At 52.1% G+C, this 23,433-nt stretch overlaps 1 protein-coding gene across 1 annotated transcript in view; it reads left to right on the plus strand.

Annotated features, from left to right (window-relative positions):
- The window catches only part of AGBL3 (AGBL carboxypeptidase 3), a 171,325-nt gene that overhangs the window by 74,277 nt on the left and 73,615 nt on the right, over positions 1 to 23,433 (plus strand). The window contains exons 3-4 of the mRNA XM_069763167.1: positions 790 to 896; positions 2,015 to 2,066. Of these exons, the coding sequence (XP_069619268.1) occupies positions 831 to 896; positions 2,015 to 2,066 (118 nt within the window). The 5' untranslated portion in view covers positions 790 to 830. The remainder of the gene's footprint in view (positions 1 to 789; positions 897 to 2,014; positions 2,067 to 23,433) is intronic.

Below are 23,433 nucleotides of genomic sequence, written 5' to 3' on the forward strand. Positions count from 1 at the left end.
CCTGTTAGCTCCCGCGTTATCCACGCTGGCTTCCTGTTAGCTCCCGCGTTATCCACGCTGGCTTCCTGTTAGCTCCCGCGTTATCCACGCTGGCTTCCTGTTAGCTCCTGCGTTATCCACGCTGGCTTCCTGTTAGCTCTCGTGTCATCCACGCTGGCTTCCTGTTAGCTCCCGCGTTATCCACGCTGGCTTCCTGTTAGCTCCTGCGTTATCCACGCTGCCTTCCTGTTAGCTCCCACGTTATCCACGCTGGCTTCCTGTTAGCTCCCGCGTTATCCACGCTGGCTTCCTGTTAGCTCCTGCGTTATCCACGCTGCCTTCCTGTTAGCTCCCGCGTTATCCATGCTGGCTTCCTGTTAGCTCCCGCGTTATCCACGCTGGCGTCCTGTTCGCTCCCACGTTATCCACGCTGGCTTCCTGTTAGCTCCCGCGATCCACGCTGGCTTCCTGTTAGATCTCCGGTTTTTGGTTGCCACTTTGCCGTTTCTTTGGAAATCTTGCCCTGGGAGAATGCTACCGAGCATTACTCCTACTTACCTCTGCAGCATTCTGAGGGTTCCTGGTAAAAGAGGAGATCTCACGGACAAGTTTGCAAATCCCCTAAGTGTCAGCAAGCTTCAAAAGAGCAGCCCTCTAAGGTTTCTTATCAGTGACCCCAGAACGGTCCAGCATCAGACAGACCTTAGTTGCAAATTCATACTGTAGGTGGGAAAACCAGGCGTGACGTGATTTAACAAATTTCTGTGCAGTTGCGGTGCCAATAATTCTCCGACTCTTGTCTTTGTCTAGATCCGGAGAACGTCCGCCCTCGCACCACACGCTGACGCGTCATGTCTGACGACACCGAGATCCAGGACTTTGCGTCCGAGCAGACGAGCAGCAGCGATTCAGAATCGGTATGTGCTAGTAAGGGTTCATTCAGACTAGACTTGGAGGATTGCTTTTATTCTGAATTATTGGAAATTCCGGACCATCAAATGTCACACACGAGGAAGCCTTGCTGATAATTCCTCCCATCTTTGCTGGAAACCCGTCGCTCGGGCCGCACACAGCGGTGTCTGTTACAGGTTCCCGCGCGGCACAATAGCGACAGGTACAGAGCTGGTGAACGAAGAGCCACTGAACTGTGGGTAACCTCCACCGAAAACCACAATGCAGAGCGTGAAAGCGACGGCGTCCTGACGGCTGTGTCGTACAACACAGCAGATATCGAATGACCAAGCCGCAAAACCCGGATACACACTCCTTTAAAAATAAGCGGCCGCCATCTTGGAAGTGGGCAAAGGTCAATGGTAATCGTCCCATTAGTCTACACAGGACTTAAAGAGGTGCTGTATTGGCTCTCCGGTTGTGTTATTTTAATGGCGCCTTCAGTGCGTAAATAAAATCTATGAAAAAATGTGTCATTTTTGCAGCAAAAGCCCCTCTGTCATTAGGCCAGTGAAGACCCCCTGTGTCACGCAACATAGGACCAACAGGATGTGCACAGACTGGCTCTGTACTACCTTCTCTGCTCAGACGGACATGTGACTACAGCAGCCAATCACTTTGTCATTGCTTCAGACAGTGATTGGCTGCAGTGGTCACATACCAAACCAAAAAGTTCTTATTGTCGGAAGTCACCACTAGGGGGAGCTCAGGGTCTCACTGAATACAGATTTACTATTGAGTTCAATGGTAAGTTTATCAATTCATTTTTGTAAATTCCTGGTATGACTGTGCATGCCGAGATAAAGGTCAGTCACTGAGTTAGGACCGCCCACTGGACTCTTCTGCATACAAACACCAGGCGTTTCAATTAATAGAATACAAGTTATAAGAATATTTTCCAAAACATCCATATATCATTTCTCATAAACCCCTGATCAGACCAAAGCCCTCCCCCGCGGAACAGTCTGTAGACAGGGGGCTGGACACTAAGCCACACCCACTTAACTAAGCCCCTCCCTTGTTTACTGTTCCTTTAAGTAGTCTCACGGTTGTCTCATTATAAACGTTTTGCCTTTTTCTATAGGATGAAGACCCCTACGTTTCGGAAGACAACCACCCCTATGATTTTTACTCAGGTATGATTTTGTAAATTTGGAGATTATGGCGGAGCGGAGGGGCCGTTATCAGAAGGGGCTCTGGTGCTGGTGGCCGCGAGAACCTGCAAACAAACAACAAACAATCAGCCCCTTTAATGTAATTCGGTGGTCTTCTGGCCAGGTACAGTGGCGGTGGACCAGCCTGTTAGTAGTGTGAATAGTTAACAAATATTATCCATATTTTACCCCTTCCCGAACAAATCTGCTAAGAAAACAAGGACCACACGCTGCTTCTCTCCTCCGTCCTGATGTGCTCCCTCCAGAGAAACTGCATCCTCTGTGTGCAAATCTAAGTGCTGAAAACCGCGGCCCTGACCTGCTCCAACATCAGCGACGAACATAATATTCACCAACGTAGTGCCCGCTATTACATGGCCGCCAGGGTCTTTTATATTTTCTCCTCCGCACCTGGAATCTGCCAGCGTTATAGGGGTGGTGTAACAGCAATTATAATACATGGACTGAATATATCTATTATAATACTGCCCCCTATGCACGAGAATATAACTACTATAATACTGCTCCCTATGTACAAGAATATAACTACTATAATACTGCTCCTATGTACAAGAATATAACTACTATAATACTGCTCCTATGTACAAGAATATAACTACTATAATACTGCTCCCTATGTACAAGAATATAACTACTATAATACTGCCCCTTATGTACAAGAATATAACTACTATAATACTGTCCCTATGTACAAGAATATAACTACTATAATACTGCTCCTATGTACAAGAATATAACTACTATAATACTGCCCCTATATACAAGAATATACCTACTATAATACTGCTCCCTATGTACAAGAATATAACTACTATAATACTGCTCCCTATGTACAAGAATATGACTATTATAATACTGCCCCTATGTACAAGAATATAACTACTATAATACTGCTCCTATGTACAAGAATATAACTACTATAATACTGCTCCTATGTACAAGAATATAACTACTATAATACTGCTCCCTATGTACAAGAATATAACTACTATAATACTGCTCCTATGTACAAGAATATAACTACTGTAATACTGCCCCTATGTACAAGAATATAACTACTATAATACTGCCCCCTATGTGCAAGAATATAACTACTATAATACTGTCCCTATGTACAAGAATATAACTACTATAATACTGCTCCTATGTACAAGAATATAACTACTGTAATACTGCTCCTATGTACAAGAATATAACTACTATAATACTGCTCCTATGTACAAGAATATAACTACTATAATACTGCTCCTATGTACAAGAATATAACTACTATAATACTGCTCCCTATGTACAAGAATATAACTACTATAATACTGCTCCCTATGTACAAGAATATAACTACTATAATACTGTCCCTATGTACAAGAATATAACTACTATAATACTGCTCCTATGTACAAGAATATACCTACTATAATACTGCTCCCTATGTACAAGAATATAACTACTATAATACTGCTCCCTATGTACAAGAATATAACTATTATAATACTGCCCCTATGTACAAGAATATAACTACTATAATACTGCTCCTATGTACAAGAATATAACTACTATAATACTGCTCCTATGTACAAGAATATAACTACTATAATACTGCTCCCTATGTACAAGAATATAACTACTATAATACTGCTCCTATGTACAAGAATATAACTACTGTAATACTGCCCCTATGTACAAGAATATAACTACTATAATACTGCCCCCTATGTGCAAGAATATAACTACTATAATACTGTCCCTATGTACAAGAATATAACTACTATAATACTGCTCCTATGTACAAGAATATAACTACTGTAATACTGCCCCTATGTACAAGAATATAACTACTATAATACTGCCCCCTATGTGCAAGAATATAACTACTATAATACTGCCCCTATGTACAAGAATATAACTACTATAATACTGCTCCCTATGTACAAGAATATAATGTCTATAATACTGCCTCTATGTACAAGAATATAACTACTATAATACTGCTCCCTATGTACAAGAATATAACTACTATAATACTGCCTCCTATGTACAAGAATATAACTACTATAATACTGCTCCTATGTACAAGAATATAACTACTGTAATACTGCCCCTATGTACTAGAATATAACTACTATAATACTGCCTCTATGTACAAGAATATAACTACTATAATACTGCTCCCTATGTACAAGAATATAACTACTATAATACTGCCTCCTATGTACAATAATATAACTACTATAATACTGCCCCTATGTACAAGAATATAACTACTATAATACTGCCCCTATGTACAATAATATAACTACTATAATACTGCCCCTATGTACGAGAATATAACTACTATAATACTGCCTCTATGTACAAGAATATAACTATTATAATACTGCCCCTATGTACAAGAATATAACTACTATAATACTGCTCCTATGTACAAGAATATAACTACTATAATACTGCTCCTATGTACAAGAATATAACTACTGTAATACTGCCCCTATGTACAAGAATATAACGTCTATAATACTGCCCCTATGTACAAGAATATAACTACTATAATACTGCTCCTATGTACAAGAATATAATGTCTATAATACTGCCCCTATGTACAAGACTATAACTACTATAATACTGCTCCCTATGTACAAGAATATAATGTCTATAATACTGCCCCTATGTACAAGACTATAACTACTATAATACTGCCCCTATGTACAATAATATAACTACTATAATACTGCCCCTATGTACGGGAATATAACTACTATAATACTGCCACTATGTGCAAGAATATAACTACTATAATACTTCCCCTATGTACAAGAATATAACTACTATAATATTGCCCCCATGTACAAGAATATAACTACTATAATACTGCTCCTATGTACAATAATATAACTACTATAATACTGCTCCCTATGTACAAGAATATAACTACTATAATACTGCTCCCTATGTACAAGAATATACCTACTATAATACTGCCCCTATGTACAAGAATGTAACCACTATAATACTGCCCCTATGTACAAGAATATAACTACTATAATACTGCTCCTATGTGCAAGAATATAACTACTATAATACTGCTCCCTATGTACAAGAATATAACTACTATAATACTGCTCCCTATGTACAAGAATATACCTACTATAATACTGCCCCTATGTACAAGAATGTAACCACTATAATACTGCCCCTATGTACAAGAATATAACTACTATAATACTGCCCCTTATGTTATTTTTTTACTTTTTAAAGGTACCTGTCACTTGCCAAAAAAATGTACCTGGTGTAAATGCTGCTGTTCTCCTGACTCCGTCAATGTTTTTTATTTTGTTTCTGCTTCTCTCCAATCCTGAGATGTGGCCTTGTCTTCCCTGCATATAGGTCCAGGCTTATTTAGGCAAGTGGGTGTGGTAATCAGCTTGTCTCTATGGGCATCTTCTTGAGGACCACTCCCAGTTTGCTTAACAGACAAGACTTTTACATAGGAAAGAAAGGGCCAATATCTTGTCCCAGAAACAAAATTATAATCACACTGGATTCAGAAGAACAGCGGCATTTACACCAGGTTAAAATAAGTATATATATAATATATTTATATTTATATTTTTGGCAAGTGAAACAAGTCATAAAAAAAAATGCAATTAAAAAAATTTTTTTTTACTTTCTATAAGCCTAAAAATAAAAAAATTACAAAAAACCCCCCTCCTAGAATGCACAATAAGTACCTGAACCAGCTAAGCTGTGAGTACTCCAAAAATACTGTAGGCTTGAGCCGGATAATACCGCCTCCTGCGGATAATAACGCCACTGCTATAATGCGTTTTAGTTAAAGTCCGTTCTCCGGGAGTTGGTTCTTTTTATCCTTGATTGTACGGAGCCATTTGGATGTTTTTGTGTGATTCCTGCGGGGAGGTTCCCAGCCGCCGGTGACTTTTTATGTCAGTGATATATTCCAGTAATCACATCTCCGCGGGGACGTCCTGTGTAACAGCGGTCCCTCCTCGCCGCTTTACATCACGCCACGCTTTGTAGCCAACATATAATGACTGTAAGCTACGTCTTCCCTCCATATCTAGAACTAGAACAAAACCCCCCACGTGGAGGCTTCAGACCTCCGCGCTTAAAGGTTCATTCGGCTTTTTATGTATTTTATTGTCTGATCAAACCCCTAACAGCCACATGGTCAATTATCCATCTTGTGACCCGGTGGATTTGACTTTATAAAGAGATTTTCTCCGGAAAGTTCGAAAGCACAAAACTGCTGGAAAGGCACGAAAGTTAGCAACGTGTAGAAGTAGGGAACGTCGCTCCACCACGATGATACAATCAGAAAAAAGGAAAGCTTTTCAATAAGGTAGAAAAAAAAAGAAAGATCTTAGAGGTCCAAGAGTTGTCATCCTTCGGAGTCAGATTGTTTGGGGTCCTAGCAGACAGATTTCCACCAATCGATGCTTTGTGACATTTCCCGTTTACTTCTTTTGTGTCTTTCAGTGGGCGCATCTATATCTGCATGCGAGCACTCAGCGCCAGGAAGCTGCTGCCAAGCCAATTGAAGTTTTGGGATGCAGACATTAAAAAGGAGCCTTGTGTTCCGTAGTGTAAATCAGTAGTTGAGACCCAAATGATGTCTGTATGAATTAAGCATTACTGAGCATGTGCGACCACTTAGCAACCTATAGGAGTGGTGGTCGCACATGCTCAGTGGGGTTTGGTTTACAGAGACAACATTGGGACCCCTATTTCAGGATCTCTTAGCAGCTGAACATGCCACATGGTGAGACCAGTGAGCGACCAAGAAAACATCTGCAGTGGGATTGTTAAGGTTCATTTTATGTTATTCTGTGTGGTTATCAGCCATTTTGTAAAAAAAAATGTGGTCTGGAAAAATCCTTTAATTAAACCTTTCCCTTTTTCCATTCTTCCACATCCTTTGCCTTCTATCTCACAACACATGTGTATGTCACCAGAAACGTGTAGTTCCCCATACACATTACATTTGTTTTCCAAACTCACTGCTTAATTTGGATTGGCCAACTGTCTGATGTGTATATGGGCCCCAACAGATAATGGTGGAACAGAGGAGAGTAGGGTCGGCGGCTGGAGGAAAGTAGGGTCCTGGCGTTGGCTGGAGGAGAGTAGGGTTGGGCGGTGGCTGGAGGAGAGTAGGGTTGGGCGGTGGCTGGAGGAGAGTAGGGTCCGTGGGGCGGTGGCTGGAGAAGAGTAGGGTCGGAACAGCGGCTGGAGGAGAGGAGGGGAGTAGGGTCGGGGCGGCAGCAGGAGGAGAGTAGGGTCCGTGGGGCGGCGGCTGGATGAAAGTGGGGTCCTGGCGGTGGCTGTAGGGGAGTAGGGTTGGGTGGCAGCTGGAGGAGAGTAGTGTCGGGGCGGCTGGTGGAGAGTTGGATCTGGGGGGCGGCGGCTGGAGCGGAGTAGGGTTGGGGCGGCGTCTAGAGGGGAGTAGGGTCGGGGCGGTGGCGACTGGAGGAGAGTAGGGTCCTGGCGGCAGCTGGAGGAGAGTAGGGGTGGAGGCTGGAGGGAAGTAGGGTTCTGGCGGCTGGAGGGGAGTAGGGTCGGGGCGGCGGCTGGAGGAGATGGGGGTCAGGGCGGCTGGAGGACAGGATGGTCAGGGTGGCGGCTGGAGGAGAGTAGGGGTGGAGGCTGGAGGGAAGTAGGGTTCTGGCGGCTGGAGGGGAGTAGGGTCGGGGCGGCGGCTGGAGGAGATGGGGGTCAGGGCGGCTGGAGGACAGGATGGTCAGGGTGGCGGCTGGAGGAGAGGAGGGTCGGGCGGCGGCTGGAGGAGATGGGGGTCAGGGCGGCTGGAGGAGAGGAGGGGTGGCGGCTGGAGGAGATGAGGGTCGGTGTTATGAACAGGTGATTCAGAACCACAATGGACCTAGTGGTTAAGAGCACACAAAGTGACCTGATAGTTACTAACATAGGACGAGCTCTGAGACGTGGGAACTCTGCTGACCGCAATCCCTAATCCTATCATACCACACTAGAGGTAGCCGTGGATTGCGCCTAACGCTCCCTATGCAACTCGGCACAGCCTGAGAAACTAACTAGCCCTGAAGATAGAAAAATAAGCCTACCTTGCCTCAGAGAAATTCCCCAAAGGAAAAGGCAGCCCCCCACATATAATGACTGTGAGTTAAGATGAAAATACAAACACAGAGATGAAATAGATTTTAGCAAAGTGAGGCCCGACTTACTGAATAGACCGAGGATAGGAAAGATAGCTTTGCGGTCAGCACAAAAACCTACAAACAACCACGCAGAGGGGCAAAAAGACCCTCCGCACCGACTAACGGTACGGAGGTGCTCCCTCTGCGTCTCAGAGCTTCCAGCAAGCAAGAAAAACCAATATAGCAAGCTGGACAGAAAATATAGCAAACAAAAGTAACACAAGCAGAACTTAGCTTATGCAGGGCAGACAGGCCACAAGAACGATCCAGGAGAGAGCCAGACCAATACTGGAACATTGACTGGAGGCCAGGAACAAAGAACTAGGTGGAGTTAAATAGAGCAGCACCTAACGACTTAACCTCGTCACCTGAGGAAGGAAACTCAGAAGCCGTAGCCCCACTCACATCCACCAGCGGAAGCTCATAGACAGAACCAGCCGAAGTACCATTCATGACCACAGGAGGGAGCTTGACCACAGAATTCACAACAGGTCGGGGAAGCTGGAAGAGAGCAGGGTCGGGGTGGCGGCTGGAGTAGAGGTGGGTCGGGGTGGCGGCTGGAGTAGAGGTGGGTCGGGGTGGCGGCTGGAGTAGAGGCGGGTCGGGGTGGCGGCTTGAGAGGAGGTCCAGGGTGGTGGCTGGAGGAGATGAGGGTCGGGGTGGCAGCTGGAGGAGATGAGGGTCGGGGCCGTGGCTGGAGGAGATGGGGGTCAGGGCGGCTGGAGGAGATGGGGGTCAGGGCGGCTGGAGGAGATGGGGGTCAGGGCGGCTGGAGGAGAGGAGGGGTGGCGGCTGGAGGAGATGAGGGTTGGGGAAGCTGGAAGAGAGCAGGGTCGGGGTGGCGGCTGGAGTAGAGGTGGGTCGGGGTGGCGGCTGGAGTAGAGGTGGGTCGGGGTGGTGGCTGGAGTAGAGGCGGGTCGGGGTGGCGTCTTGAGGAGAGGAGGTCCGGGGTGGCGGCTTGAGGAGAGGAGGTCCGGGGTGGTGGCTGGAGGAGAGGAGGTCCGGGGTGGTGGCTGGAGGAGATGAGGGTCGGGGTGGCAGCTGGAGGAGATGAGGGTCGGGGCCGTGGCTGGAGGAGATGGGGGTCGGGGCGGCTGGAGGAGAGGTGGGTCGGGGTGGCGGCTGGAGGAGAGGAGGGTCAGGGCCGCGGCTGGAGGAGATGGGGGTCGGGTGCCTGGAGGAGAGAAGGGTCGGGGTGGCGGCTGGAGGAGAGGAGGGCTGGGGTGACGGCTGGAGGAGATGAGGGTTGGGGCGGCTGGAGGAGAGACGGGTCGGGGTGGCAGCTGGAGGAGAGGCGGGTCGGGGTGGCGGCTGCAGAAGAGGAGGGTAGGGGTTGCGGCTGGAGGAGATGAGGGTCGGGGCCGTGGCTGGAGGAGATGGGGGTCAGGGCGGCTGGAGGAGAGGTGGGTCGGGGTGGCGGCTGGAGGAGAGGAGGGACAGGGCCGCGGCTGGAGGAGATGGGGGTCGGGTGCCTGGAGGAGAGAAGGGTCGGGGTGGCGGCTGGAGGAGAGGAGGGCTGGGGTGACGGCTGGAGGAGATGAGGGTTGGGGCGGCTGGAGGAGAGGTGGGTCGGGGTGGCGGCTGGAGGAGAGGAGGGTCAGGGCCGCGGCTGGAGGAGATGGGGGTCGGGTGCCTGGAGGAGAGAAGGGTCGGGGTGGCGGCTGGAGGAGAGGAGGGCTGGGGTGACGGCTGGAGGAGATGAGGGTTGGGGCGGCTGGAGGAGAGACGGGTCGGGGTGGCAGCTGGAGGAGAGGCGGGTCGGGGTGGCGGCTGCAGAAGAGGAGGGTAGGGGTTGCGGCTGGAGGAGATGAGGGTCGGGGCCGTGGCTGGAGGAGATGGGGGTCAGGGCGGCTGGAGGAGAGGTGGGTCGGGGTGGCGGCTGGAGGAGAGGAGGGACAGGGCCGCGGCTGGAGGAGAGAAGGGTCGGGGTGGCAGCTGGAGGAGAGGAGGGCTGGGGTGGCGGCTGGAGGAGATGAGGGTTGGGGCGGCTGGAGGAGAGAAGGGTCGGGGTGGCGGCTGGAGGAGAGGCGGGTTTGGGGTGGCGACTGGTGTAGAAGAGGGTCGGGGCAGCTGGAAGAGAGGAGGGTTGGGGTGGCGGCTGGAGGAGAAGAGGGTCAGGGTGGCGGCTGGAGGAGAAGAGGGTCGGGGCCATGGCTGGAGGAGATGAGGGTCGGGGCGGCTTGAAGAGAGGAGGTCGGGGTGGTGGCTGGAGGAGAGGCGGGTTGGGGTGGCGCCTGGAGGAGAGTAGGGTCCGTGGGGCGGCTGGAGGAGAGTCGGGTCGGGGTGGCGGCTGGAGGAGAGTAGGGTCCTGGCGGCAGCTGGAGGGGAGTAGGGTCGGGGCGGCAGCAGGAGGAGAGTAGGGTCCATGGCGCGGCGGCTGGATGAAAGTAGGGTCCTGGCGGTGGCTGTAGGGGAGTAGGGTTGGGTGGCAGCTGGAGGAGAGTAATGTCGGGGCGGCTGGTGGAGAGTTGGATCTGGGGGGCGGCTGGAGCGGAGTAGGGTTGGGGCGGCGTCTAGAGGGGAGTAGGGTCGGGGCGGTGGCGGCTGGAGGAGAGTAGGGTCCTGGCAGCAGCTGGAGGAGAGTAGGGACGGAGGCTGGAGGGGAGTAGGGTCGGGGCGGCGGCTGGAGGAGAGGAGGGTCAGGGTGGCGGCTGGCGGAGAGGAGGGTCGGGGTGGCGGCTGGAGGAGATGGGGGTTGGGGCGGCTGGAGGAGAGGAGAGGTGGCGGCTGGAGGAGATGAGGGTCGGGGAGGCTGGAAGAGAGCAGGGTCGGGGTGGCGGCTGGAGTAGAGGTGGGTCGGGGTGGCGGCTGGAGTAGAGGCGGGTCGGGGTGACGGCGTGAGGAGAGTAGGTCCGGGGTGGTGGCTGGAGGAGAGGTAGGTCAGGGTGGCGGCTGGAGGAGAGGCGGGTTGGGGTGGCGGCTGCAGTAGAGGAGGGTAGGGGTGGCGGCTGGAGGAGATGAGGGTCGGGGCTGTGGCTGGAGGAGATGGGGGTCGGGGCGGCTGGAGGAGAGGTGGGTCGGGGTGGCGGCTGGAGGAGAGGAGGGTCAGGGCCGCGGATGGAGGAGATGGGGGTCAGGGCGGCTGGAGGAGAGAAGGGTCAGGGTGGCGGCTGGAGAAGAGGAGGGCTGGGGTGGCGGCTGGAGGAGATGAGGGTTGGGGCGGCTGGAGGAGAGAAGGGTCGGGTTGGCGGCTGGAGGAGAGGCGGGTCGGGGTGGCGGCTGCAGAAGAGGAGGGTAGGGGTGGCGGTTGGAGGAGATGAGGGTCGGGGCCGTGGCTGGAGGAGATGGGGGTCAGGGCGGCTGGAGGAGAGGTGGGTCAGGGTGGCGACTGGAGGAGAGGAGGGTCAGGGCCGCGGCTGGAGGAGATGGGGGTCGGGGCGGCTGGAGGAGAGAAGGGTCGGGGTGGCTGCTGGAGGAGAGGAGGGCTGGGGTGGCGGCTGGAGGAGATGAGGGTTGGGGCGGCTGGAGGAGAAAAGGGTCGGGGTGGCGGCTGGATGAGAGGCTGGTCGGGGTGGCGACTGGAGGAGAAGAGGGTCGGGGCAGCTGGAAGAGAGGAGGGTTGGGGTGGCGGCTGGAGGAGAATAGGGTCAGGGTGGCGGCTGGAGGAGAAGAGGGTCGGGGCGGCTGGAGTAGAGGAGGGGGGCGGCTGGAGGAGAGGAGGGGTGGCGGCTGGAGGAGATGAGGGTCAGGGCGGCTGGAAGAGAGGAGGTCGGGGTGGCGGCTGGAGGAGAGGCGGGTGTGGGTGGCGGCTGGAGGAGATGAGGGTCGGGGCGGCTGGAGGAGAGGAGGGGTGGCGGCTGGAGGAGATGAGGGTCGGGGCGTCTGGAGGAGAGGCGTGTCGGGGTGGCGGCTGGAGGAGAGGCGGGTCGGGGTGGCGGCTGGAGGAGAGGAGGGTCAGGGCCGCGGCTGGAGGAGATGGGGGTCGGGGCGGCTGGAGGAGAGAAGGGTCGGGGTGGCTGCTGGAGGAGAGGAGGGCTGGGGTGGCGGCTGGAGGAGATGAGGGTTGGGGCGGCTTGAAGAGAGGAGGTCGGGGTGGTGGCTGGAGGAGAGGCGGGTTGGGGTGGCGCCTGGAGGAGAGTAGGGTCCGTGGGGCGGCTGGAGGAGAGTCGGGTCGGGGTGGCGGCTGGAGGAGAGTAGGGTCCTGGCGGCAGCTGGAGGGGAGTAGGGTCGGGGCGGCAGCAGGAGGAGAGTAGGGTCCATGGCGCGGCGGCTGGATGAAAGTAGGGTCCTGGCGGTGGCTGTAGGGGAGTAGGGTTGGGTGGCAGCTGGAGGAGAGTAATGTCGGGGCGGCTGGTGGAGAGTTGGATCTGGGGGGCGGCTGGAGCGGAGTAGGGTTGGGGCGGCGTCTAGAGGGGAGTAGGGTCGGGGCGGTGGCGGCTGGAGGAGAGTAGGGTCCTGGCAGCAGCTGGAGGAGAGTAGGGACGGAGGCTGGAGGGGAGTAGGGTCGGGGCGGCGGCTGGAGGAGAGGAGGGTCAGGGTGGCGGCTGGCGGAGAGGAGGGTCGGGGTGGCGGCTGGAGGAGATGGGGGTTGGGGCGGCTGGAGGAGAGGAGAGGTGGCGGCTGGAGGAGATGAGGGTCGGGGAGGCTGGAAGAGAGCAGGGTCGGGGTGGCGGCTGGAGTAGAGGTGGGTCGGGGTGGCGGCTGGAGTAGAGGCGGGTCGGGGTGACGGCGTGAGGAGAGTAGGTCCGGGGTGGTGGCTGGAGGAGAGGTAGGTCAGGGTGGCGGCTGGAGGAGAGGCGGGTTGGGGTGGCGGCTGCAGTAGAGGAGGGTAGGGGTGGCGGCTGGAGGAGATGAGGGTCGGGGCTGTGGCTGGAGGAGATGGGGGTCGGGGCGGCTGGAGGAGAGGTGGGTCGGGGTGGCGGCTGGAGGAGAGGAGGGTCAGGGCCGCGGATGGAGGAGATGGGGGTCAGGGCGGCTGGAGGAGAGAAGGGTCAGGGTGGCGGCTGGAGAAGAGGAGGGCTGGGGTGGCGGCTGGAGGAGATGAGGGTTGGGGCGGCTGGAGGAGAGAAGGGTCGGGTTGGCGGCTGGAGGAGAGGCGGGTCGGGGTGGCGGCTGCAGAAGAGGAGGGTAGGGGTGGCGGTTGGAGGAGATGAGGGTCGGGGCCGTGGCTGGAGGAGATGGGGGTCAGGGCGGCTGGAGGAGAGGTGGGTCAGGGTGGCGACTGGAGGAGAGGAGGGTCAGGGCCGCGGCTGGAGGAGATGGGGGTCGGGGCGGCTGGAGGAGAGAAGGGTCGGGGTGGCTGCTGGAGGAGAGGAGGGCTGGGGTGGCGGCTGGAGGAGATGAGGGTTGGGGCGGCTGGAGGAGAAAAGGGTCGGGGTGGCGGCTGGATGAGAGGCTGGTCGGGGTGGCGACTGGAGGAGAAGAGGGTCGGGGCAGCTGGAAGAGAGGAGGGTTGGGGTGGCGGCTGGAGGAGAATAGGGTCAGGGTGGCGGCTGGAGGAGAAGAGGGTCGGGGCGGCTGGAGTAGAGGAGGGGGGCGGCTGGAGGAGAGGAGGGGTGGCGGCTGGAGGAGATGAGGGTCAGGGCGGCTGGAAGAGAGGAGGTCGGGGTGGCGGCTGGAGGAGAGGCGGGTGTGGGTGGCGGCTGGAGGAGATGAGGGTCGGGGCGGCTGGAGGAGAGGAGGGGTGGCGGCTGGAGGAGATGAGGGTCGGGGCGTCTGGAGGAGAGGCGTGTCGGGGTGGCGGCTGGAGGAGAGGCGGGTCGGGGTGGCGGCTGGAGGAGAGGAGGGTCAGGGCCGCGGCTGGAGGAGATGGGGGTCGGGGCGGCTGGAGGAGAGAAGGGTCGGGGTGGCTGCTGGAGGAGAGGAGGGCTGGGGTGGCGGCTGGAGGAGATGAGGGTTGGGGCGGCTGGAGGAGAAAAGGGTCGGGGTGGCGGCTGGATGAGAGGCTGGTCGGGGTGGCGACTGGAGGAGAGGAGGGTCAGGGCCGCGGCTGGAGGAGATGGGGGTCAGGGCGGCTGGAGGAGAGGTGGGTCAGGGTGGCGACTGGAGGAGAGGAGGGTCAGGGCCGCGGCTGGAGGAGATGTGGGTCGGGGCGGCTGGAGGAGAGAAGGGTCGGGGTGGCTGTTGGAGGAGAGGAGGGCTGGGGTGGCGGCTGGAGGAGATGAGGGTTGGGGCGGCTGGAGGAGAAAAGGGTCGGGGTGGCGGCTGGATGAGAGGCTGGTCGGGGTGGCGACTGGAGGAGAAGAGGGTCGGGGCAGCTGGAAGAGAGGAGGGTTGGGGTGGCGGCTGGAGGAGAATAGGGTCAGGGTGGCGGCTGGAGGAGAAGAGGGTCGGGGCGGCTGGAGTAGAGGAGGGGGGCGGCTGGAGGAGAGGAGGGGTGGCGGCTGGAGGAGATGAGGGTCAGGGCGGCTGGAAGAGAGGAGGTTGGGGTGGCGGCTGGAGGAGAGGCGGGTGTGGGTGGCGGCTGGAGGAGATGAGGGTCGGGGCGGCTGGAGGAGAGGAGGGGTGGCGGCTGGAGGAGATGAGGGTCGGGGCGTCTGGAGGAGAGGCGTGTCGGGGTGGCGGCTGGAGGAGAGGCGGGTCGGGGTGGCGGCTGGAGGAGAGGCGGGTCGGGGTGGCGGCTGGAGGAGATGGGGGTCGGTGCGGCTGGAGGAGAGGAGGGGTGGCGGCTGGAGGAGATGAGGGTCGGGGCGGCTGGAGGAGAGGCGTGTCGGGGTGGCGGCTGGAGGAGAGGCGGGTCGGGGTGGCGGCTGGAGGAGAGGCGGGTCGGGGTGGCGGCTGGAGGAGATGGGGTCGGGGCGGCTGGAGGAGAGGAGGGCTGGTGTGGCGGCTGGAGGAGAGGAGGGCTGGGGTGGCGGCTGGAGGAGCTGAGGGTTGGGGCGGCTGGAGGAGAAAAGGGTCGGGGTGGCGGCTGGATGAGAGGCTGGTGGGGTTGGCGACTGGAGGAGAAGAGGGTCGGGGCAGCTGGAAGAGAGAAGTGTCGGGGTGGCGGCTGGAGGAGAATAGGGTCAGGGTGGCGGCTGGAGGAGAAGAGGGTCGGGGCGGCTGGAGTAGAGGAGGGGGGCGGCTGGAGGAGAGGAGGGGTGGCGGCTGGAGGAGATGAGGGTCAGGGCGGCTGGAAGAGAGGAGGTCGGGGTGGCGGCTGGAGGAGAGGCGGGTCGGGGTGGCGGCTGGAGGAGAGGAGGGTCGGGGTGGCGGTTGGAGGAGAGGCGGGTGTGGGTGGCGGCTGGAGGAGATGGGGGTCGGGGCGGCTGGAGGAGAGGAGGGGTGGCGGCTGGAGGAGATGAGGGTCGGGGCGGCTGGAGGAGAGGCGGGTCGGGGTGGTGGCTGGAGAAGAGGCGGGTCGGGGTGGCGGCTGGAGGAGAGGCGGGTCGGGGTGGCGGCTGGAGGAGGTGGGGTCGGGGCGGCTGGAGGAGAGGAGGGCTGGGGTGGCGGCTGGAGGAGATGAGGGTCGGGGCAGCTGGAAGAGAGGTGGCCCGGTGTGGCGGCTGGAGGAGAGGCGGGTTGGGGTGGCGACTTGAGGAGAAGAGGGTCGGGGTGGTGGCTGGAGGAGAGGAGGGTCGGGGCCGCGGCTGGAGGAGATGGTCGGGGCGGCGGCTGGAGGAGAGGCGGGTTGGGATGGCGGCTGGAGGAGAGGAGGGTCGGGGTGGCGGCTGGAGGAGAGGAGGGTCAGGGTGGCAGCTGGAGGAGAGGAGGGTCGGGGCGGTTGCTGGAGGAGAGGCGGGTTGGGATGGCGGCTGGAGGAGATAAGGGTTGGGGCGGCTGGAGGAGAGGAGGGTCAGGGTGGCGGCTGGAGGAGAGGAGAGTCGGGGCGGTTGCTGGAGGAGAGGAGGGTCGGGGTGGCGGCTGGAGGAGAGGAGGGTCGGGGCGGCTGGAGGAGAGGAGGGTCCTTTGTTTGGCGAGCAGAAAAGACTCCAGTTAGAGATGTGTGACAGCGGCTTAGTCCACTTTCCCCATTGGAAGCAGACGCACGCTCAGCCGATCCCTCGCGTGCACGTGTGTTGTGGAGGATCGGGAATCGGTCGTCTTATTAGACCAACAGCGGTTCCATCGCCCACATACCATATGCGTTGGGGTTTCCTTTAGTGGGGTTTAGGTGCCGCTGCTCCCTTTGCCTCACCACAGCTTTCATTATTAGATGTGTGCACTACATGGCGGAATAAATTATAAATTGTAGGAAAAAAAGTTGGATTAATTTGCAGGACTATGAATGGCATTTTGCATTTTTCTTTTACATCCTGCCATTTCCTTTGAGTTGTCATCATTATTGTTGTTTTTGTTGCTTTTGCTGCTCGCTTTGTGTGATAGGAGGCGAGCAGCGTCCGGCTGATGATTGATGGACGCACCGTTCTTATTTATTGTTTGGCGCGTGGTGATTAATGGTCTTTTCGGCTCTGTAATGTACTGCTCATTTGCCTCCGCGTTAAAGGATCGGGTGATTTATTCGTCGCGGCGTAGGTGTTGCATTTCAATAGCTCTGACAGTGATAACATTATATCCTCACGGACTATCAATTAGGTACGAACCTAAGCGAGCCGCGCGCTTCGGCTGAATCCGCGACTTGAATGCGAGATTTAGTGAGGGCGGACGGGTGTAAAAGCCCCTCGGCTGAACGCACATCTACATCATTTACGGAGGCGCGGGGCGAGCAAACACCTGTTTCCTGAGTCTTCAAGGTGCACGTCGAGCAAACTATTGGACATTATGCGACAGTAATTAAAATGGATTATCACAAAGGGAACGGAAATTACTGTGATTTTCCCGTAATTACTTTTTTTTTTTCTCTCTATGCATTTAGTGGGCGTCCGGAGAAAAAAAAATAAATTATAGAATTCACTTTAAATGATAATTACCCCCCAAAGTATTACACATCTGCATACAATATGATTATATAGTTCCCACTAGCCCGGCTTGTAAAATCTCGTAAAGCAGCACTTTGTGTAGAGGAGAATGATAAAAATGCGCTGGCTTTCCAGGGGCTGACTGACACCAGCACACTCCCCACCACGGGCTGGAGATTTCCTCACCGCGAGGAGCAAATGTCTGCAGCCTGGTGAATGCAGCTTCCCGTCAGTGCGGTGTTTCCGGGCTTAGAAGTGGAAGAACAAACTGGACTTTTAACTCTCCTTAAAGGGAAACTGCCAAGGTGTTTCCGGAAAGAGTCTTTCAGTGCAATTTAAAGGGGTCTTCCAACCACTAAGGCGAGCAAGCAATGCGTCATTCACTCAAAGGTCCCATTCTATGTCGATGTCACAATCTAGATCGACAGGAGATGTTAATGTTGATGATTTTTGGGTTTTCATTGACCGTAAGCCATAATCATCAACATTAACAGAAATAAACACTCAAAATAGATCACTGTTTTGTAATGTATGAGATTCACTCTTTGTATTGAAGAACTGAAATAAATTAACTTTTTGATGATATTCTAATTTAGCGAGAAGCACTTATATATGTGTATAATCTCTAATGCTCGTTCATATGGCGAAATGATATTTGTGCACAGCACTACAACCACCGTCAGTACATGAATACAGCAGCAGAACCACTATCAGTACAGAAATGAATCACCAGAACCACCATCAGTACAAAAACACATTACTATAACCACCACCATCCATACAGAAATGAATCATCAGAACCACCAACAGTACAGAAATACATTAACAGAACCACTATCAGTACAGAAATACATTAACAGAACCACCATCAGTACAAAAACACATTACTATAACCACCACCATCCATACAGAAATGAATCATCAGAACCACCAACAGTACAGAAATACATTAACAGAACCACTATCAGTACAGAAATACATTAACAGAACCACCATCAGTACAAAAACACATTACTATAACCACCACCATCCATACAGAAATGAATCATCAGAACCACCAACTGTACAGAAATACATTAACAGAACCACCATCAGTACAGAAATGAATCACCAGAACCACCATCAGTACAAAAACACATTACTATAACAACCACCATCCATACAGAAATGAATCATCAGAACCACCAACAGTACAGAAATACATTAACAGAACCACCATCAGTACAGAAATACATTAACAGAACCACCATCAGTACAAAAATACATTACTATAACCACCATCAGTACAGAAATGCATCACCAGAATCATCATCAGTACAGAAATGTATTACCAGAATCATCATCCGTACAGAAATACATCACCAGAACCACAAGCTGTACAGAAATACATCACTGGCAGCACGTTGTACTGTGTAAATTGGGCTTGCATTTCCGAGAGCAATGGCAACCTGCACACACTTGGTGATCTATTGCAGATCATGCAGTTTGCATCGTTCACTTTGGTCTGCCTGTATTAAACGGAAAATGTTTACCAATCGGTGGTTGATTAGTGCTGCTGATTTCCCATATAAACGGACCCTTTGTGCACAGATTGTCCAATTGATGTGTGCCCACCAGCCACAACAAGGAGTCCTTTCTTTTGTTGGAACCTTAACCATTTTTTTTTTTTTTCACATGACTTTCTCGGGCCTTGTTGTGGCTGATGGGCACACCGAATTGGACTATTTTTGCCATTTTTATAAGCTTGGTTTTTGTGGATCTTGGTGTATACGGAGTGCTGCTTTATTCCCTGGTTTGTATCTGTATATTAAATCTAACTATTATCTATTAGTGTATCTATTAATTGAACTGTTACAGATAGATCGATACATAGAGGAAATGATAGATATTAGGGATTGATAAGTGATTAGTTTCATAGATAAATATTAGATGGAAAGGTATTATGTCGATTAATTTACATATATCCACACACCTGAAAAGCAGCAGTGCAGGATCCCCCTTAAAAGACACCCCCTTTAAAGGGCTTGTCCAGACCTTCTTTCTTCTCCCCCACTCACAGAAAACGACTCCAAACTGTGGGAAAATTGGGATATGATACATAGTTCACATAAACATCTGAAATCGAATTTTTGATTAAAGTTCACAAAATAAGGTGCCTTAACGGGAATGTGTCAGCAGGTTTTTTGCTATGTAATCTGAGAGCAGCATTGTATAGGGGAAGAGGCCCTGATTCCAGCGATGTGTCACTTTCTAGGTAGCGTGTGTGCGGTTTCAATAAAATCAGGAGATTATCACTACTGGACTAGGTGTCTCGTGCCACCTGGTCCTGTCACGCCCCCACTACTGATTGGCTGCTTTGTGTGTGGGCGGAGTTATACACAGCTTACCATTAGGAGATCTGCCAGATCTGCAGCAGAGAAAACTGTGATTCTATCAGAATGACGGCAAGCAGCCCAGTAAGTGACACATCGCTGGAATCAGGGTCTCGGCCCCTACATTATGCTGCTGTCCGGTTACATAGCAAAAACCTGCTGACATATTCCTTTAACCCCTTTCTGCCATTAGACGTACTATTGCGTCCATGTGGGGTGGGCTTTACTTCCCAAGGACGCAATAGTACGTCATGTGCGATCGGCAGCGCTCACGGGGGGAGCGCCGCCGATCGCGGCCGGGTGTCAGCTGTTTATCGCAGCTGACATCCGGCACTATGTGCCAGGAGCGGTCACGGACCGCCCCCGGCACATTAACCCCCGGCACACCGCGATCAAAGATGATCGCGATGTGCCGGCGGTACAGGGAAGCACCGCGCAGGGAGGGGGCTCCCTGCGGGCTTCCCTGAGCCCCCCGCAGCAACGCGATGTGATCGCGTTGCTGCGAGGGTCTCACCTCCCTCCCTGCTCCCTCCAGCCCCGGATCCAAGATGGCCGCGGATCCGGGTCCTGCAGGGAGGGAGGTGGCTTCACAGAGCCAGCTCAGAGCAGGCACTGTGAAGCAGCCTGCACTCCTATCAGATCAGTGATCTGACAGAGTGCTGTGCAAACTGTCAGATCACTGATCTGTGATGTCCCCCCCTGGGACAAAGTAAAAAAGTAAAAAAAAAAATTTCAAATGTGTAAAAAAAAATAAAAAAAAATATTCCAAAATAATGAAAAAAAAAATAAAAATATTATTCCCATAAATACATTTCTTTATCTAAATAAAAAAAACAAAACAATAAAAGTACACATATTTAGTATCGCCGCGTCCGTAACGGCCCGACCTATAAAACTGGCCCACTAGTTAACCCCTTCAGTAAACACCGTAAGAAAAAAAAAAAAAAAACGAGGCAAAAAACAACGCTTGATAATCATACCGCCGAACAAAAAGTGGAATAACACGCGATCAAAAAGACAGATATAACTAACCATGGTACCGCTGAAAACGTCATCTTGTCCCGCAAAAAACGAGCCGCCATACAGCATCATCAGCAAAAAAATAAAAAAGTTATAGTCCTGAGAATAAAGCGATGCAAAAATAATTATTTTTTCTATAAAATAGTTTTTATCGTATAAAAGCGCCAAAACATAAAAAAATGATATAAATGAGGTGTCGCTGTAATCGTACTGACCCGAAGAATAAAACTGCTTCATCAATTTTACCAAACGCGGAACGGTATAAACGCCTCCCCCAAAAGAAATTCATGAATAGCTGGTTTTTGGTCATTCTGCCTCACAAAAATCGGAATAAAAAGCGATCAAAAAATGTCACGTGCCCGAAAATGTTACCAATAAAAACATCAACTCGTCCCGCAAAAACCAAGACCTCACATGACTCTGTGGACCAGAATATAGAAAAATTATAGCTCTCAAAATGTGGTAACGCAAAAAATATTTTTTGCAATAAAAAGCGTCTTTCAGTGTGTGACGGCTGCCAATCATAAAAATCCGCTAAAAAACCCGCTATAAAAGTAAATCAAACCCCCCTTCATCACCCCCTTAGTTAGGGAAAAATTAAAAAAATGTATTTATTTCCATTTTCCCATTAGGGCTAGGGTTAGAGTTAGGGCTAGGGTTAGGGCTAGGGTTAGGGCTAGGGTTAGGGCTAGGGTTAGGGCTAGGGCTAGGGCTAGGGCTAGGGTTAGGGCTAGGGTTAGGGCTAGGGTTAGGGTTAGGGCTAGGGTTAGGGTTAGGGCTAAGGTTAGGGCTAGGGTTAGGGCTAGGGTTAGGGTTAGGGCTAGGGTTAGGGCTAGGGTTAGGGTTAGGGCTAGGGTTAGGGCTAGGGCTAGGGTTAGGGTTAGGGCTAGGGTTAGGGCTAGGGCTACAGTTTGGGTTGGGGCTAAAGTTACAGTTAGGGTTTAGATTACATTTACGGTTGGGAATAGGGTTGGGATTAGGGTTAGGGGTGTGTCAGGGTTAGAGGTGTGGTTAGGGTTACTGTTGGGATTAGGGTTAGGGATGTGTTTGGATTAGGGTTTCAGTTATAATTGGGGGGTTTCCACTGTTTAGGCACATCAGGGGCTCTCCAAACGCGACATGGCGTCTGATCTCAATTCCAGCCAATTCTGCGTTGAAAAAGTAAAACAGTGCTTCTTCCCTTCCGAGCTCTCCCGTGTGCCCAAGCAGGGGTTTACCCCAACATATGGGGTATCAGCGTACTCAGGACAAATAGGACAACAACTTTTGGGGTCCAATTTCTCCTGCTACCCTTGGGAAAATACAAAACTCGGGGCTAAAACATATTTTTTGTGGGAAAAAAAAGATTTTTTATTTTCACGGCTCTGCGTTATAAACTGTAGTGAAACACTTGGGGGTTCAAAGTTCTCACAACACATCTAGATTAGTTCCCTGGGGGGTCTAGTTTCCAATATGGGGTCACTTGTGGGGGGTTTCTACTGTTTAGGTACATTAGGGGTTCTGCAAATGCAATGTGACGTCTGCAGACCATTCCATCTAAGTCTGCATTCCAAATGGCGCTCCTTCCCTTCCGAGCTCTGCCATGCGCTCAAACGTTGGTTTCCCCCAACATACGGGGTATCAGCGTACTCAGGACAAATTGGACAACAACTTTTGGGGTCGAATTTCTCCTCTTACCCTCGGGAAAATACAAAACTGGGGGCTAAAAAATAATTTTGGGGGGAAAGATTTTTTTTTTTAATTTTCACGGCTCTGCGTTACAAACTGTAGTATAACACTTGGGGGTTCAAAGCTATCACAACACATCTAGATGAGTTCCTTAGGGGGTCTAGTTTCCAAAATGGTGTCACTTGTGGGAGGTTTCTACTGTTTAGGTACATTAGGGGCTCTGCAAATGCAATGTGACACCTGCAGACCATTCCATCTAAGTCCTCATTCCAAATGGAGCTCCTTCCCTTCCGAGCCCTCCCATGCGCCCAAACAGTGGTTCCCCCCCACATATGGGGTATCAGCGCACTCAGGACAAATTGGACAACAAATTGTGGGGTCGAATTTCTCCTTTTACCCTCGGAAAAATACAAAACTGGGGGCTAAAAAATAATTTTTGTGGGAAAAAATTTTTGTTTTATTTTTACGGCTCTCCATTATAAACTTCTGTGAAGCCCTTGGTGAGTCAAAGCGCTCAGCACACATCTAGATAAGTTCCTAAGGGGGTCTACTTTCCAAAATGGTGTCACTTGTGGGGGGTTTCTACTGTTTAGGTACATTAGGGGCTCTGCAAACGCAATGTGACACCTGCAGACCATTCCATCTAAGTCTGCATTCAAATGGCACTCCTTCCCTTCTGAGCCCTCCCATGTGCCCAAACAGTGGTTCCCCCCACATATGGTGTATCATCGCACTCAGGACAAATTGGGCAACAAATTTTGGGGTCCAATTTCTCCTGTTACCCTCAGGAAAATACAAAACTGGGGGCTAAAAAAATAATTTTTGTGGGAAAAAAATTTTGTTTTATTTTTACGGCTCTGCATTATAAACTTCTGTGAAGCACTTGGTGGGTCAAAGTGCTCACCACACCTCTAGATAAGTTCCTTAGGGGGTCTACTTTCCAAAATGGTGTCATTTGTGGGGGGTTTCAGTGTTTAGGCACATCAGTGGCTCTTCAAACGCAACATGGCGTCCCATCTCAATTCCTGTCAATTTTGCTTTGAAAAGTCAAACGGCGCTCCTTCCCTTCCGAGCTCTCCCATCCACCCAAACAGTGGTTTACCCCCACATATGGGGTATCCGCGTACTCAGGACAAATTGTACAACAACTTTTGGGGTGCAATTTCTTCTCTTACCCTTGGGAAAATAAAAAATTGGGGGCAAAAAGATAATTTTTGTGAAAAAATATGATTTTTTATTTTTACGGTTCTACATTATAAACTTCTGTGAAGCACTTGGTGGGTCAAAGTGCTCACCACACCTCTAG

The sequence above is a fragment of the Ranitomeya imitator genome, chromosome 4 (genome assembly GCF_032444005.1).
Source record: "Ranitomeya imitator isolate aRanImi1 chromosome 4, aRanImi1.pri, whole genome shotgun sequence".
Classification (NCBI taxonomy): Eukaryota; Metazoa; Chordata; class Amphibia; order Anura; family Dendrobatidae; genus Ranitomeya; species Ranitomeya imitator.